The sequence below is a fragment of the Babylonia areolata genome, chromosome 1 (assembly GCF_041734735.1).
Source record: "Babylonia areolata isolate BAREFJ2019XMU chromosome 1, ASM4173473v1, whole genome shotgun sequence".
NCBI classification, from domain to species: domain Eukaryota; kingdom Metazoa; phylum Mollusca; class Gastropoda; order Neogastropoda; family Buccinidae; genus Babylonia; species Babylonia areolata.
Window position 1 is genome coordinate 27001252 of NC_134876.1, and position 17500 is coordinate 27018751.

A 17500-nucleotide genomic window follows, 5' to 3' on the forward strand; every position below is an offset into this window, starting at 1 on the left:
GTTATTAGTATTATTATCAATATTAGTATTATTATCATCCTCAGCATCATCATCATCGTTATGATCAGCATTATCATGACACATATTATCATCATCACAGTGACCACACTGATCTCGCCCCTGAAGATGAGGAAGATTATTATTATCATCATTATCATCATCATTATTATCATTATCATCACAGTGACCACACTGATCTCGCCCCTGATGATGAGGAAGATTATTATTATCATCATTATCATCATCATTATTATCATTATCATCACAGTGACCACACTGATCTCGCCCCTGATGATGAGGAAGATTATTATTATCATCATTATCATCATCATTATTATCATTATTATCACAGTGACCTCACTCACCTCGCCCCTGTTGACGAGGAAGATTAGCATTATCATCATCGTCATTATCATCATCATTATTATCATCATCATTCCTATCACCTTGACAGTGACCACACTGAATTCGACCCTGCTGATGAGGAAGATTACCATTATCATCATCATCATTATCAGCATTATCATGACACTGTCACCATGACAGTGACCTCACTGACCTCGACCCTGTTGATGAGGAGCATTATCATTATCATTATTGCTACCTCACTGACCTTGCCCCTGTTGATGAGGAAGATTATCATTATCATCATCATTATCACCATTGTTATCATCACAGTGACCTCACTGACCTCTCCCCTGTTGATGAGGAAGAAGGTGTCGCCCGTGCAGCCTTCCCGAATGATGGCCTCCCCCTCTTGGAAAAAGTCCTGTCACACAATACCACAGCCAGTGTCACCCCACCCCTCTCTCTCTCTAGTCCTGTCACACAATACCACAGCCAGTGTCACCTCTCTCTCTCTAGTCCTGTCACACAATACCACAGCCAGTGTCACCCCACCCCTCTCTCTCTCTAGTCCTGTCACACAATACCACAGCCAGTGTCACCTCTCTCTCTCTAGTCCTGTCACACAATACCACAGCCAGTGTCACCGCTCTCTCTCTAGTCCTGTCACACAATACCACAGCCAGTGTCACCTCTCTCTCTCTCTCTCTCTAGTCCTGTCACACAATACCACAGCCAGTGTCACCTCTCTCTGTCTCTCTAGTCCTGTCACACAATACCACAGCCAGTGTCACCTCTCTCTCTCTCTCTAGTCCTGTCACACAATACCACAGCCAATATCACCCCCCCTCTCTCTCTAGTCCTGTCACACAATACCACAGCCAGTATCACCCCCCTCTCTCTCTAGTCCTGTCACACAATACCAAAGCCAGTGTCACCTCTCTCTCTAGTCCTGTCACACAATATCACAGCCAGTGTCACCACTCTCTCTCTCTCTCTCTCTAGTCCTGTCACACAATACCACAGCTAGTGTCACCGCTCTCTCTCTAGTCCTGTCACAATACCACAGCCAGTGTCACCCCCCTCTCTCTCTCCAGTCATGTCACACAATACCACAGCCAGTGTCATCGCTCTCTCTCTAGTCCTGTCACACAATACCACAGCCAGTGTCACCACTCTCTCTCTCTCTCTCTAGTCCTGTCACACAATTCCACAGCCAGTGTCACCACCTCTCTCTCTCCAGTCATGTCACACAATACCACAGCCAGTGTCACCTCTCTCTCTCTCTAGTCCTGTCACACAATACCGCAGCCAGTGTCACCTCTCTCTCTCTCTAGTCCTGTCACACAATTCCACAGCCAGTGTCACCACCTCTCTCTCTCCAGTCATGTCACACAATACCACAGCCAGTGTCACCTCTCTCTCTAGTCCTGTCACACAATACCACAGCCAGTGTCACCTCTCTCTCTCTAGTCCTGTCACACAATACCACAGCCAGTGTCACCCCTCTCTCTCTCTCTCTAGTCCTGTCACACAATACCACAGCCAGTGTCACCCCTCTCTCTCTCTCTAGTCCTGTCACACAATACCACAGCCAGTGTCACCCCTCTCTCTCTCTCTAGTCCTGTCACACAATACCACAGCCAGTGTCACCCCCCTCTCTCTCTCTAGTCCTGTCACACAATACCACAGCCAGTGTCACCTCTCTCTCTCTCTCTCTCTCTAGTCCTGTCACACAATTCCACAGCCAGTGTCACCTCTCTCTCTCTCTCTCTAGTCCTGTCACACAATTCCACAGCCAGTGTCACCTCTCTCTCTCTCTCTCTAGTCCTGTCACACAATACCACAGCCAGTGTCACCCCCCTCTCTCTCTCTAGTCCTGTCACAATACCACAGCCAGTGTCACCCCTCTCTCTCTCTCTCTAGTCCTGTCACACAATACCACAGCCAGTGTCACCCCCCTCTCTCTCTCTAGTCCTGTCACACAATACCACAGCCAGTGTCACCCCTCTCTCTCTCTCTCTAGTCCTGTCACACAATACCACAGCCAGTGTCACCTCTCTCTCTCTCTAGTCCTGTCACACAATACCACAGCCAGTGTCACCCCTCTCTCTCTCTCTAGTCCTGTCACAATACCACAGCCAGTGTCACCCCTCTCTCTCTCTCTCTAGTCCTGTCACACAATACCACAGCCAGTGTCACCCCTCTCTCTCTCTCTCTAGTCCTGTCACACAATTCCACAGCCAGTGTCACCCCCCTCTCTCTCTCTCCAGTCATGTCACACAATACCACAGCCAGTGTCATCGCTCTCTCTCTAGTCCTGTCACACAATACCACAGCCAGTGTCACCCCCCTGTCACACAATGCCACAGCCAGTGTGACCCCCCCCTCTCTCTCTCTAGTCCTGTCACACAATGCCACAGCCAGTGTGACCCCCCCCTCTCTCTCTCTCTAGTCCTGTCACAATACCACAGCCAGTGTCACCCCCCTCTCTCTAGTCCTGTCACATAATACCACAGCCAGTGTCACCCCCCTCTCTCTCTCTCTAGTCCTGTCACACAATACCACAGCCAGTGTCACCCCTCTCTCTCTCTCTCTCTAGTCCTGTCACACAATACCACAGCCAGTGTCACGCCCCCCCCTCTCTCTCTCTCTAGTCCTGTCACACAATACCACAGCCAGTGTCACCTCTCTCTCTCTCTCTAGTCCTGTCACACAATACCACAGCCAGTGTCACCTCTCTCTCTCTCTAGTCCTGTCACACAATACCACAGCCAGTGTCACCTCTCTCTCTAGTCCTGTCACACAATACCACAGCCAGTGTCACCTCTCTCTCCCTCTCTCTCACTGTGCATATGTGTCTGCGTTTCTGTGTGCCTATGTCTGTGTGTCTGTGCATGGCTTTGCCCTGACGCCTGTGTCAGAAGCTATAGAAATATTCCAGAAGTTTTGGAAGAAGTAAAACCAAATCAATCTGCTTTTTAGACGCTCTTCTCCCATTCTCTCTGTCCCTCTCTTTCTCGCTCATTCATTCCCTCACACACACTCCCGTTCTGTAAACGAGTCATGCACTCCCTCCGTCTTTCAGGCAGTCACACGCACACACACACACACACACAAGAACGTGTCCTGGAGCGCTCTCTCTCTCTCTCTCTCTCACACACACACACACACACACACACACATACATATATACATCTCTCTCTCTCTATACACACACACACACACACACACACACACACACACACACACACACACACACAGAGAGAGAGAGAGAGAGAGAGACATTAGTGTTTTACACAGAGTTCATTCCATAATAAAGGACTATGGGTTGTCTGGCCTCCAGGGGGCCTCTAGGACTATGGATTGTCTGGCCTCCATGGGGCCTCTAGGACTATAGATTGTCTGGCCTCCAGGGGGCCTCTAGGACTATGGATTGTCTGGTCTCTAGGACTATGGATTGTCTGGCCTCCAGGGGGCCTCTAGGACTATGGATTATCTGGCCTCTAGGACTTTGGATTGTCTGGCCTCCAGGACTATGGACTGTCTGGTCTCTAGGAATATGGATTGTCTGGCCTCCAGGGGACCTCTATGACAATGTATTGTCTGGCCTCTAGGACTTTGGATTGTCTGGCCTCCAGGGGGCCTCTAGGACTATGTATTGTCTGGCCTCCATGACTATGGACTATAGACTATGGATTGTCTGGCCTCTAGGACTATGGATTGTCTGGCGCCCCTGCCACGTGACCCCCTCCCCAAGCCAGTCTGATTCAGCCCTCTCTCCACACTGAGTGCTCCTTGTTTGCTTCACGATGAGGGAGGACCATGATGAGGGGGAGGAACGGGGAGTGAGAGACACAGAGAGAGAGACAGACAGACAGAGAGACAGAGACAGAGACACAGAGAGAGAGACAGACAGACAGACAGAGAGTGAGAGACAGAGACAGACAGAGACAGACAGAGAGACAGAGACAGAGAGAGACAGACAGAGAGAGAGAAGAGGAGAGAGAGAGAGAGAGAGAGAGAGAGAGAGAGAGAAGTTTGAAGAGGGAGGACAAAGAAGGAAGAGGAAAAGGAAGATTATGATGATGTTATAGCAGGTAACTACACTCTCTGATTTCCCATTCATTCAATTCACCAAATTCCTCGATTAACCACCCACCCACGCACACATGACCACCCTCATGCATGTACATGTATTCATGACGATGAGCAAAAACATGACATAATAATAATAATCAGTGAAGACAGAGAGACAGATACACATGCAGCATGCAGACAGACAGACATGGAGACAGACAGGAACGACATACACCCATGCACAGTTCAGCCCCCTTGTGAAAAAGAAAGAAAGAAAGAAAGAAGAACCGCTGGCAGAGCCCCCTTACTGTTATCAAACCGGACACACACACACACACACACACACACACACACACACACACACACACACACACGCATCTCATCTCATAACAATATCAGCGTTCAGTTCCGAGACAATTATCAGCTGCTATGAATAAACGAAAACAAAACGATGGCGACATCGTTTTAAAAGTTTCAATTTTCCATAAGTTGTTAATCAAGAATCGTATGCAATCCTCATTCATTTAAAACGCAGAAGGCATCCACACTTGCCAGTGTATACCAGTTTAGACACGCAGGCCTGCGTTATGTTGTAGGACAGACAGAATGAGTCGTGTACACCCCACAGTAACACAGTCACGTGTACCTTTACGTGCACAGTCACGTGCTTTCCCAATACAGACAGACTGACAGACCGAAAGGAGACAGAGAGAGAGAGAGAGGGGGGGGGAGGGAGGGAGGGAGGGAGGGAGAGAGAGAGAGAGAGAGAGAGAGAGAGAGAGAGAGAGGTCATTGTGAAAGTTTCAATAGACACGTCAATCTTTGAGGAAGACAGTCCCAACCCTGTCTCAAAGCAAAGTGCCAGAAACCTGCCCCAGTGCTCGGAAATCGAAAATCTTTGGGGATTTGTTTTGGTGTGTGCTTTGCTGTGTGTTGTATTATCTCTCCCTCTCTCTCTCTCTCGTTCTCTCTCTTGCCCACTGTCTCCCAGACTGACTGTACCTCTCTCTCTGTTGTGATGTATCAGCCGTTACAATGACCACGTTCCCCAATTACCATACTTATTTTTGGTTTCTTGCAAGAAGGAAAGAATTGATCAAGTTCAAGTTAAATGTGTGTGTGTGTGTGTGTGTGTGTGTGTGTGTGCGCGTGAGTATGTGTGTATGTGTGGGTGGGGTGGGTGAGTGGGGGGATGGGACATTGGGGGATGTGTGTGTGTGTGTGTGTGTGTGTGTGTGTGTGTGTGTGTGTGTGTGTGTGAGTATGTGTGTGTGTGTCTGTGTGTGTGTGAGTATGTGTGTGTGGGGTGGTGAGTGGGGGGAGGGGGCACGGGGGGAGGTGTGTGTGTGTGTGTGTGTGTGTGTGTGTGTGTGTGTGTGTGTGTGTGTGTGTTACTTGAGCCTCACCGATAATAACGAACTTAGAGTAAATGCAGAATGCATCACTTCATAATTCAGTCAATAAACGTTCTTCATTGAAGCAACAAATTCCTGCACACACACACACACACACACACACACACACACACACACACACCAGTTTATGCTGAATGCATCACTTCATAACGCAGTCAGTAAATGTACTTTACTGAAGCGATATAATCCCTGAATTAAACACATAAAGCACAGAACAATCAAAGACATCGAAAATTTAACTTTGCTCAGTATCTAGAGAACGTGTGGAAAGTGACATTGCTCAGTATATTGAGAACGTGTGGAAAGTGACATTGCTCAGTATCTAGAGAACGTGTGGAAGGTGACATTGTTCAGAATATAGAGAACGTGTGGAAGGTGACATTGCTCAGTATATAGAGAACGTGTGGAAGGTGACATTGCTCAGTATGTAGAGAACGTGTGGAAGGTGACATTGCTCAGTATATAGAGAACGTGTGGAAAGTGACATTGCTCAGTATATAGAGAACGTGTGGAAGGTGACATTGCTCAGTATGTAGAGAACGTGTGGAAGGTGACATTATTCAGTATATAGAGAACGTGTGGAAGGTGACATTATTCAGTATATAGAGAACGTGTGGAATGTGACATTGCTCAGTATATATAGAACGTGTGGAAGGTGAGATTGCTCAGTATATAGAGAACGTGTGGAAGGTGACATTGCTCAGTATATAGAGAACGTGTGGAAGGTGACATTGCTCAGTATATAGAGAACGTGTGGAAGGTGACATTGCTCAGTATATATAGAACGTGTGGAAGGTGAGATTGCTCAGTATATAGAGAACGTGTGGAAGGTGACATTGCTCAGTATATATAGAACGTGTGGAAGGTGAGATTGCTCAGTATATAGAGAACGTGTAGAAGGTGACATTATTCAGTATATAGAGAACGTGTGGAAGGTGACAATGCTCAGTATATAGAGAACGTGTGGATGGTGACATTGCTCAGTATGTAGAGAATGTGTGGAAGGTGACAGTATATTTGTGGCCAATACATTGCTCAGTTTATTTCATATTGAACGTGTTGAATGTGGCATTGCTCAGTATGTAGAGAACGCGAGGAAGGTCACATTGCTCAATATAATTCATTGAAAACGTGTGGAATGTGACATTGCTCAGTATACAAAATGAGAGCGAGAGAGACAGAGAGAGAGAGAGAGAGAGAGAGAGAGACAGACAGACAGACAGAGGGGGGAGGAGGAGGGAAGGGATACACACACAGAGACACAGACAGACAGGCAGACACACACACACACACACACACACACACACACACGCACACACTGTCAGTTAAGTCAGCCATCACACAGAATCAGCCACGTGTAAAGACAGTGTCTGAGAGACGCTGATCAAGCATGCACGGCTGACGACATTTATCTGTTGTTGTTTGTTGTTGTTTTTTTAAAATTGTTTTGCTCTTTTTTTTTCTGATGAATGCATTGCTTTGCCAGGTCACTGGACCACTGATGAATCACGAGTTTTGTTTGCTCAAAGAGCATGTGACACTGAGCTGTTTATAAATCAGCTCATAGGTTTTGTGGGGCGCTTGTAAGAAAGGGGTATCAGATCTAGCAATGACTGCAGTAAGCGTCAGGATTATAACTGTCTTTTTATCAGATCTAGCAATGACTGCAGTAACCGTCAGGATTATAACTGTCTTTCTATCAGATCTAGCAATGACTGCAGTAAGCGTCAGGATTATAACTGTTTTTTATTGTTTTTGTTTTTCATCAGATCTAGCAATGACTACAGTAACCGTCAGGATTATAACTGTCCTTTTATGAGATCTAGCAATGACTGCAGTAAGCGTCAGGATTATAACTCTTTTCTTTTTAATCAGATCTAGCAATGACTGCAGTAAGCGTCAGGATTATAACTGTCTTTTTTTTTATTTTATCAGATCTAGCATTGACTGACAGAAAAAAACGACAGCACCTAAAAACAAGAAAGGAACAGGGCAGATACCATGACAAAGAAAAAACGACAGCACCTAAAAACAAGAAAGGCACAGGACAGATACCATGGCTGACAGAAAAAACGACAGCACCTAGCAAACAAGAAAGGCACAAGACAGACACATTGACTGACAGAAAAAACGACAGCACCTAGCAAACAAGAAAGGCATAGGACAGACACCATGACAAAGAAAAAACGACAGCACCTAGCAAACAAGAAAGGCATAGGACAGACACCATGACAAAGAAAAAACGACAGCACCCAGCAAACAAGAAAGGCACAGGGCAGACACATTGACTGACAGAAAAAAACGACAGCACCTAGCAAACAAGAAAGGAACAGGGCAGATACCATGACAAAGAAAAAACGACAGCACCTAGCAAACAAGAAAGGCACAGGACAGATACCATGACAAAGAAAAAACGACAGCACCTAGCAAACAAGAAAGGCACAGGACAGATACCATGACAAAGAAAAAACGACAGCACCTAGCAAACAAGGAAGGCACAGGACAGATACCATGACAAAGAAAAAACGACAGCACCTAGCAAACAAGAAAGGCACAGGGCAGATACCATGACAAAGAAAAAACGACAGCACCTAGCAAACAAGAAAGGCACAGGGCAGATACCATGACAAAGAAAAAACGACAGCACCTAGCAAACAAGAAAGGCACAGGGCAGATACCATGACAAAGAAAAAACGACAGCACCTAGCAAACAAGAAAGGCACAGGGCAGACACATTGACTGACAGAAAAAACGACAGCACCTAGCAAACAAGAAAGGCACAGGGCAGATACCATGACAAAGAAAAAACGACAGCACCTAGCAAACAAGAAAGGCACAGGGCAGATACCATGACAAAGAAAAAAACGACAGCACCTAGAAAACAAGAAAGGCACAAGACAGACACACTGACTGGCAGAAAAAACGACAGCACCTAGCAAACAAGAAAGGCACAGGACAGATACCATGACAAAGAAAACACGACAGCACCTAGCAAACAAGAAAGGCACAGGGCAGATACCATGACAAAGAAAAAACGACAGCACCTAGCAAACAAGAAAGGCACAGGGCAGATACCATGACAAAGAAAAAACGACAGCACCTAGCAAACAAGAAAGGCACAGGGCAGATACCATGACAAAGAAAAAACGACAGCACCCAGCAAACAAGAAAGGCACAGGGCAGACACATTGACTGACAGAAAAAAACGACAGCACCTAGCAAACAAGAAAGGCACATGGCAGATACCATGACAAAGAAAAAACGACAGCACCTAGCAAACAAGAAAGGCACAGGGCAGATACCATGACAAAGAAAAAAACGACAGCACCTAGAAAACAAGAAAGGCACAAGACAGACACATTGACTGACAGAAAAAACGACAGCACCTAGCAAACAAGAAAGGCACAGGACAGATACCATGGCCGAGAAAAAAACGACAGCACCTAGAAAACCAGAAAGGAACAGGGCAGACACCATGACAAAGAAAAAACGACAGCACCTAGCAAACAAGAAAGGCACAGGGCAGATGCCATGACAAAGAAAAAACGACAGCACCTAGCAAACAAGAAAGGCACAGGGCAGATGCCATGACAAAGAAAAAACGACAGCACCTAGCAAACAAGAAAGGCACAGGGCAGATACCATGGCTGACAGAAAAAAACGACAGCACCTAGCAAACAAGAAAGGCACAGGACAGATACCATGACAAAGAAAAAAACGACAGCACCTAAAAACAAGAAAGGCACAGGACAGATACCATGACAAAGAAAAAACGACAGCACCCAGCAAACCAGAAAGGCACAGGACAGATACCATGGCTGACAGAAAAAAACGACAGCACCTAGAAAACCAGAAAGGCACAAGACAGACACACTGACTGACAGAAAAAACGACAGCACCTAGCAAACAAGAAAGGCACAGGGCAGATACCATGACAAAGAAAAAACGACAGCACCCAGCAAACAAGAAAGGCACAGGGCAGACACATTGACTGACAGAAAAAAACGACAGCACCTAGCAAACAAGAAAGGCACATGGCAGATACCATGACAAAGAAAAAACGACAGCACCTAGCAAACAAGAAAGGCACAGGGCAGATACCATGACAAAGAAAAAAACGACAGCACCTAGAAAACAAGAAAGGCACAAGACAGACACATTGACTGACAGAAAAAACGACAGCACCTAGCAAACAAGAAAGGCACAGGACAGATACCATGGCCGAGAAAAAAACGACAGCACCTAGAAAACCAGAAAGGAACAGGGCAGACACCATGACAAAGAAAAAACGACAGCACCTAGCAAACAAGAAAGGCACAGGGCAGATGCCATGACAAAGAAAAAACGACAGCACCTAGCAAACAAGAAAGGCACAGGGCAGATGCCATGACAAAGAAAAAACGACAGCACCTAGCAAACAAGAAAGGCACAGGGCAGATACCATGGCTGACAGAAAAAAACGACAGCACCTAGCAAACAAGAAAGGCACAGGACAGATACCATGACAAAGAAAAAAACGACAGCACCTAAAAACAAGAAAGGCACAGGACAGATACCATGACAAAGAAAAAAACGACAGCACCCAGCAAACCAGAAAGGCACAGGACAGATACCATGGCTGACAGAAAAAAACGACAGCACCTAGAAAACCAGAAAGGCACAAGACAGACACACTGACTGACAGAAAAAACGACAGCACCCAGAAAACAAGAAAGGCACAGGGCAGATACCATGACAAAGAAAAAACGACAGCACCTAGCAAACAAGAAAGGCACAGGGCAGATACCATGACAAAGAAAAAACGACAGCACCTAGCAAACAAGAAAGGCACAGGACAGATACCATGACAAAGAAAAAACGACAGCACCTAGCAAACAAGAAAGGCACAAGACAGACACATTGACTGACAGAAAAAAACGACAGCACCCAGCAAACAAGAAAGGCACAGGACAGACACCATGACAAAGAAAAAACGACAGCACCTAGCAAACAAGAATGGCACAGGACAGATACCATGGCTGACAGAAAAAAAACGACAGCACCTAGCAAACAAGAAAGGCACAGGGCAGATACAATGACAAAGAAAAAACGACAGCACCTAGAAAACAAGAAAGGCACAGGACAGATACAATGACAAAGAAAAAACGACAGCACCTAGAAAACAAGAAAGGCACAGGACAGATGCCATGACAAAGAAAAAACGACAGCACCTAGCAAACAAGAAAGCACAGGACAGACACCATGACTAAAGGCCCACATGTAGCTTCACGTGCATGGTTATCATTGTTATTATTATTATTATTATTAATTAATTAATTTATTTATTTTTGTACGCATAGAGTTGACTTCATCAAGATTTTGCACCTTATAAATAGTAGTAGTAGTAGTAGTAGTAGTAGTAGTAGTAGTAGTAGTAGTAGTAGTATTTTTTATGTATTTATCCATTTTTCTTTCTTTATTTTATTTATATATTTATTTATTTATTTATTTTTATTTCTTTTCTTTTTTTTTTCATTCTTTTATTTTACTTTTTTTTTTCTCAAGGCCTGATTAAGCGCGTTGGGTTACGCTGCTGGTCAGGCATCTGCTTGGCAGATGTGGTGTAGCGTATATGGATTTGACCGAACGCAGTGACGCCTCCTTGAGCTACTGATACTGATACTATTATCATTATCATTATTGTTATTATTATCATTAATTATCATTTATTATTATTATTATTTTATTTTATTTTTTCTCTATATTTTGGTAGCAGCATTTCAGTTAGAAACGAAAGACAATTTCTGATGCCCGAAGCGAAATGGGATCAAGTTTTGATTGACGGCTGCCGTTCACGTGGGTGAAAGACGCCTGAAGCAGCCCCACACAATGCTGCCAGACTTATTTTTAGTAACTCCACGATGTGGGCACAGAAGGCAGCCGGTGCACTGTCTAGCTCCCAGACAATGCTTCCTTCTGATCTTCACCTTCAACCTCGCCTGCTTGGTCCGCGTGTCGTGGGGCTGGTCTTCACTCATCACCTCCCCCCCCCCCTTTCCCCCGCTCCCCGGGCTTTTGATAATCAATTGACTGTTTGATTGATCAAAATATATCAATCATTTAGATACTCATTGGGAAAGAAACTCCAAATAATTGCTGCGAGGCCTGGAAGCCAGCGCATAAGGCCAGTTCAGGGACTTGAAAGTGAACCAAACAATATCGACACTCCACCTTCTCTCAGCTCAGCAATTGCGAACAGAACTGCTTCTGTGCCTCTGTGTGTGTGTGTGTGTGTGTGTGTGTGTGTGTGTGTGTGTGTGTGTGTGTGTGTGTGTGTGTGTGTGTGTGTGTGTGTGTGTGTGTGTGTGTGTGTGTGTGTGTGTGTGTGTGTGACAACCTCAGCTTCATCCTCAACCTGACAGTTGACTAGCTAACCACCATTTCTCATCGATCTGACAGTCAGCTATGTACCATTTCTCATCGATCTGACAGTCAGCTATGTACCATTTCTCATCGATCTGACAGCAATGTACCATTTCTCATCGATCTGACAGTCAGCTATGTGCCATTTCTTATCGATCAGACAGCAATGTACCATTTCTCATCGATCTGACAGTCACCTATGTACCATTTCTCATCGATCTGACAGTCAGCTATGTGCCATTTCTCATTAATCTGACAGCAATGTACCATTCCTCATCGATCTAACAGCTATGTACCATTTCTCATCGATCTGACAGTCCGTTATGTACCATTACTCATCGATCTGACAGTCAGCTATGTACCATTTCTCATCGATCTGACAGTCAGCTATGTACCATTTCTCATCGATCTGACAGCAATGTGCCATTTCTCATCGATCTGACAGCAATGTACCATTTCTCATCGATCTGACAGTCAGCTATGTACCATTTCTCATCGATCTGACAGTCAGCTATGTACCATTTCTCATCGATCTAACAGCTATGTACCATTTCTCATCGATCTGACAGTCAGCTATGTACCATGTCTCATCGATCTGACAGCAATGTACCATTTCTCATCGATCTGACAGTCAGCTATGTACCATTTCTCATCGATCTGACAGTCAGCTATGTACCATTTCTCATCGATCTGACAGTCAGCTATGTACTATTTCTCATCGATCTGGCAGTCAGCTATGTACCATTTCTCATCGATCTGACAGCAATGTACCATTTCTCATCGATCTGACAGTCAGCTATGTACCATTTCTCATCAATCTGACAGTCAGCTATGTATCATTTCTCATCGATCAGACAGTCACCTATGTACCATTTCTCATCGATCTGACAGCTATGTACCATTTCTCATCGATGTGACAGTCACCTATGTGCCATTTCTCATCGATCTGACATTCAGCTATGTACCATTTCTCATCGATCTGACAGTCAGCTATGTACCATTTCTCATCGATCTGACAGTCAGCTATGTGCCATTTCTCATCGATCTGACAGTCAGCTATGTGCCATTTCTCATCGATCTGACAGTCAGCTAACCACCATTTCTCATCGATCTGACAGCTATGTGCCATTTCTCATCAACCTGTTGTTCTCTTACAGTCTCTCTCTAACAAGGACAAAAGGAGAAAAAGCCCATAAAACACAAAATGAATGAAGCAAAATAGCCACTGAGAAAAAACCCCAGCAAAACAAACAAGTGTAAAATGCAGTATATTTTCTGACAAAAAGTTAAATCACGAGAAACAGATATATAACAGAACACAAGTACAGAAAAAGAAAGAAGAAAAACACACTATATTTTCAAGACAACGTTAAATCAGAAGAAACAAACACAGAAACAAAAGAACACAAATACAAACTAACAGTAACACAAAATAAAAGCGGCAATTTTAAAAAGAACCCCCCCGAACCCCCACCCTAAAACCCACACAAAACAACCAACAACCACCCCCCACCCCCCGAAAAGAAAAGAAAAGAAAAGAAACGAAAAAGAACCAAAAAGAAGCGAGTTATTCCCCCAAAACCATTCCAGTTTACCAGTCACGGTCTCCCCTCACACACTGAACACACCAAAAGAACGCGAAAAAAGGTGAGGGGGTGGAAGTGGGGGTAGTTGGAGGAAGCAGAAAAGCAAAGTTTGTACAAACTTCATCATCAATCTGAGATTTGTTCGCGGAGTAAGAAGGCATTAATGTCCTTTCCAGCGCTTTCCCTGCTTTTAGCGGCATGGCCAGAAGAAATGGTGAAAAGGACAAAACGATGTTTCTTGAAACTTGGAGCGCTGTGAATGTTTCCTCTATAAGCTTGGCCATTTCTGTGGCACACACAACGTGACGTCACAAGTCTGTTTGTTTGGAACAGAACGACGCTCTGCTGCTTGTTTAGCAGGCTTTCTTGTGTTTTACTTTATAATGTTTTAAGAGGCACACTGATCGATTTCTTTTCCGTGCTGAAAACATGATCTAAATACCACAGTGCCGTGCGTTGTCCCTCTTCTCTAGTGTAACACTTTTCCACTGAAATCGATTTAGACAAAGACAAAAAAGCGCGCGCGTGTGTGTGTGTTTGCGTGCGTGCGTGCGTATGGGTGTATGTTTGTGCGTGCGGCGCGTGTGCTTGTGCACTAGAGACAGACAGACAGACAGACAGACAGAGGGGTAGGGTGAGGGGGCAGAGATATCTCGGTTATAATCGACACAGAAATGAACACCCCTCACGCAAGCGTAAAGGCGCATGGATGTCATTGTGTTGTTTGATACGTTCTTTAGTGTGAGAGTAAATCAGTGTGTGTCTTTATGTTGTTCGATATGTTCTTTAACGTGAAAGATAAATGTATGTCTTTGTGTTGTTCGATATGTTCTTTAACGTGAAAGATAAATGTGTGTTTTTGTGTTGTTCAATATATTCTTTGATGTGAGAGATAAATGTGTGTCTTTGTGTTGTTCAATGTGTTCATTGGTGTGGGAGTGAATGTGTGTCTTTGTGTTGTTCAATGTGTTCATTGGTGTGGGAGTGAATGTGTGTCTTTGTGTTGTTCAATGTGTTCATTGGTGTGGGAGTGAATGTGTGTCTTTGTGTTGTTCAATGTGTTCATTGGTGTGGGAGTGAATGTGTGTCTGTGTTGTTCAATGTGTTCATTGGTGTGGGAGTGAATGTGTGTCTGTGTTGTTCAACGTGTTCATTGGTGTGGGAGTGAATGTGTGTCTTTGTGTTGTTCAGTGTGTTCATTGGTGTGGGAGTGAATGTGTGTCTTTGTGTTGTTCAACGTGTTCATTGGTGTGGGAGTGAATGTGTGTCTTTGTGTTGTTCAATGTGTTCATTGGTGTGGGAGTGAATGTGTGCCTTTGTGTTGTTCAGTGTGTTCATTGGTGTGGGAGTGAATGTGTGTCTTTGTGGGGGGGGGGGGGGGGGGGGGGGGGTGAGTGTAGTGGGGATCAGGTTACAATTGTGTTGTCTTTTCTTTTCCTTTAAAACCTGATTGATCGTCGATGTGGGAGAATGACCGTTTAGGGAGGGGATGAACCCTGATCCACAATATGTCTCTGTCATGCACATGCATGTTTTGTAATCTATGTTCGCAGTGACAAATCAATTCAAAAAGAAAAATCAAAGTTGAAATACATGCCCATGATATTGGAGATTCAGGACAAGAACAACAACAACAACAACACACACACAAACACACACACACACACACACACACACACACACACACACACACACACACACACACACACAGACGCACACAGATTGACGGGCAGATATTCAGAAACACACAGACTGACGGGCAGATATTCAGACACACAGAGACAGACTGACATGCAGACATTCAGACACACACAGACAGACTGATGGGCAGACATACAAACACACAGACTGACGGACAGACATTCACACACACAGACATACTGACGGACAGACATTCACACACACACACATACAGACTGACAGGCAGACATTCACACACACACACACACACACACACACACACACACACACAGACCGACAGACTGACGGACAGACATTCAGACACACAGACAGACTGACGGGCAAACATTCATACACAGAGACACACAGATGGGCAGACATTCACACACAGAGACTGACTGACGGACACACACACACACACACACACACACACAGACTGACGGACAGACATTCACACACACACATACAGATGGGCAGACATTCAGACACAGAGAGACAGACTGACGATAAGACATTCACACACACACACACACACACACACACACACACACACACACACACACATGCACACAAACTGACGGACGGACAGTCAGACACTCACAGACAGAGTGGTTGGGCAGACAGATAAAGAGACAGGCAAACAGACTGACGGACAGACAGACATATAAACAGAAGGACATGTTGACAGCCCTGTGTTACGTCATACCATGTCTGCCCTGGACACCGTCCCTCGTCCCATGATGACGTCACCACAACCATCGCGACATGCATTGACGTCACCACAACCACTACTACATGAAATATCGTCACAACCACCACCATGACACGCAATGACGTCACCACAACCACTGTTATACGCAATGACGTCACAGCAACAACCACAACATGCAATGACTCACCATAACCACTGCTATAAACAATGATGTCACCAGCCATCACAACATGCAATGACGTTATCACAATAATTATGGCAGGCAATGACGTCAATGCGCCTATCACATGTTGTGACGTCACTACTCCAACTACGGCATATGACGTCACCACCACCATTAAGGCAAACAACAACCACAACGAGTAAAACATGCAATGGCGTCACCACACTGATTATAACATTAATAACATCACCATGACGATTACGACTTTGTACTGACGTCAAGTCAACGATTACGACATACACTGACATCATCACAACTATCACGACATACATTTACGTCAACACAGCAATTACTCCATGCAACGATTATGACATACAATGATCACGACTTACAATGGCTATGACATACAAAGGTTATGACAAACAATGGTTAAAACAGACAGTGAAGTAAACAGCGATTACGACATGCAACGATTATGACAAACAACGATTATGACATCAAATGGCTGTGACATACAAAGGTTACGACATACAATGGTTACAGCATACAATGACGTCAACACTGCGTTTACGACATGCATCGTTTATGGTATGCAATTGTTGCGACAAACAATGGCTATGACATACAAAGGTTACGACATAGAATAGTTACGACATACAATGACGTCAACATTGCGATTACGACATGCAACGGTTATGCAAAACAGTGACATGACATACAAAGGGTATGACATAGAATGGTTACGACAAACAATGACGTCTCCACGCGGACAACGACAAGCGGACGCTCTCACAGAAGGCTCCAGCTTGCATGCTGTGGGTGGCGGTATTCAAAGTGAAATTCTGAACGGAAAGGGCAAAAACTTGGCTACCGGGAACGAGGGAAAGCAGAATGTCAGCTGAAAAGCTACTCAAGTTCCACCTTCAGGAATGGTGTCTGGCTCAGTGATCTTTGTCTCTTTGTCCTTTGTCCCTCAACCCACATCTCTCAATACCCCCTTCTCTTCTCTATGTACTTTTCTCTTATCTCTCTTTCCCTTTCCCTCTTCTCTCTCTCTCTTCTCTCTCTCCCTCTCTCTTTTATCTCTTCTCTCTTTCCCTCTCTCTCTCCCTCTCTC

General features: G+C 44.9%; 1 protein-coding gene across 2 annotated transcripts in view; it reads right to left on the minus strand.

The window, feature by feature from the left end:
- The window catches only part of LOC143291680 (cGMP-dependent protein kinase 1-like), a 207260-nt gene that overhangs the window by 66396 nt on the left and 123364 nt on the right, over positions 1-17500 (minus strand). For both annotated transcript variants that reach the window (XM_076601703.1, XM_076601695.1), the window contains exon 7: positions 692-769. In XM_076601703.1, coding sequence (XP_076457818.1) covers positions 692-769 — 78 coding nt within the window. The remainder of the gene's footprint in view (positions 1-691; positions 770-17500) is intronic.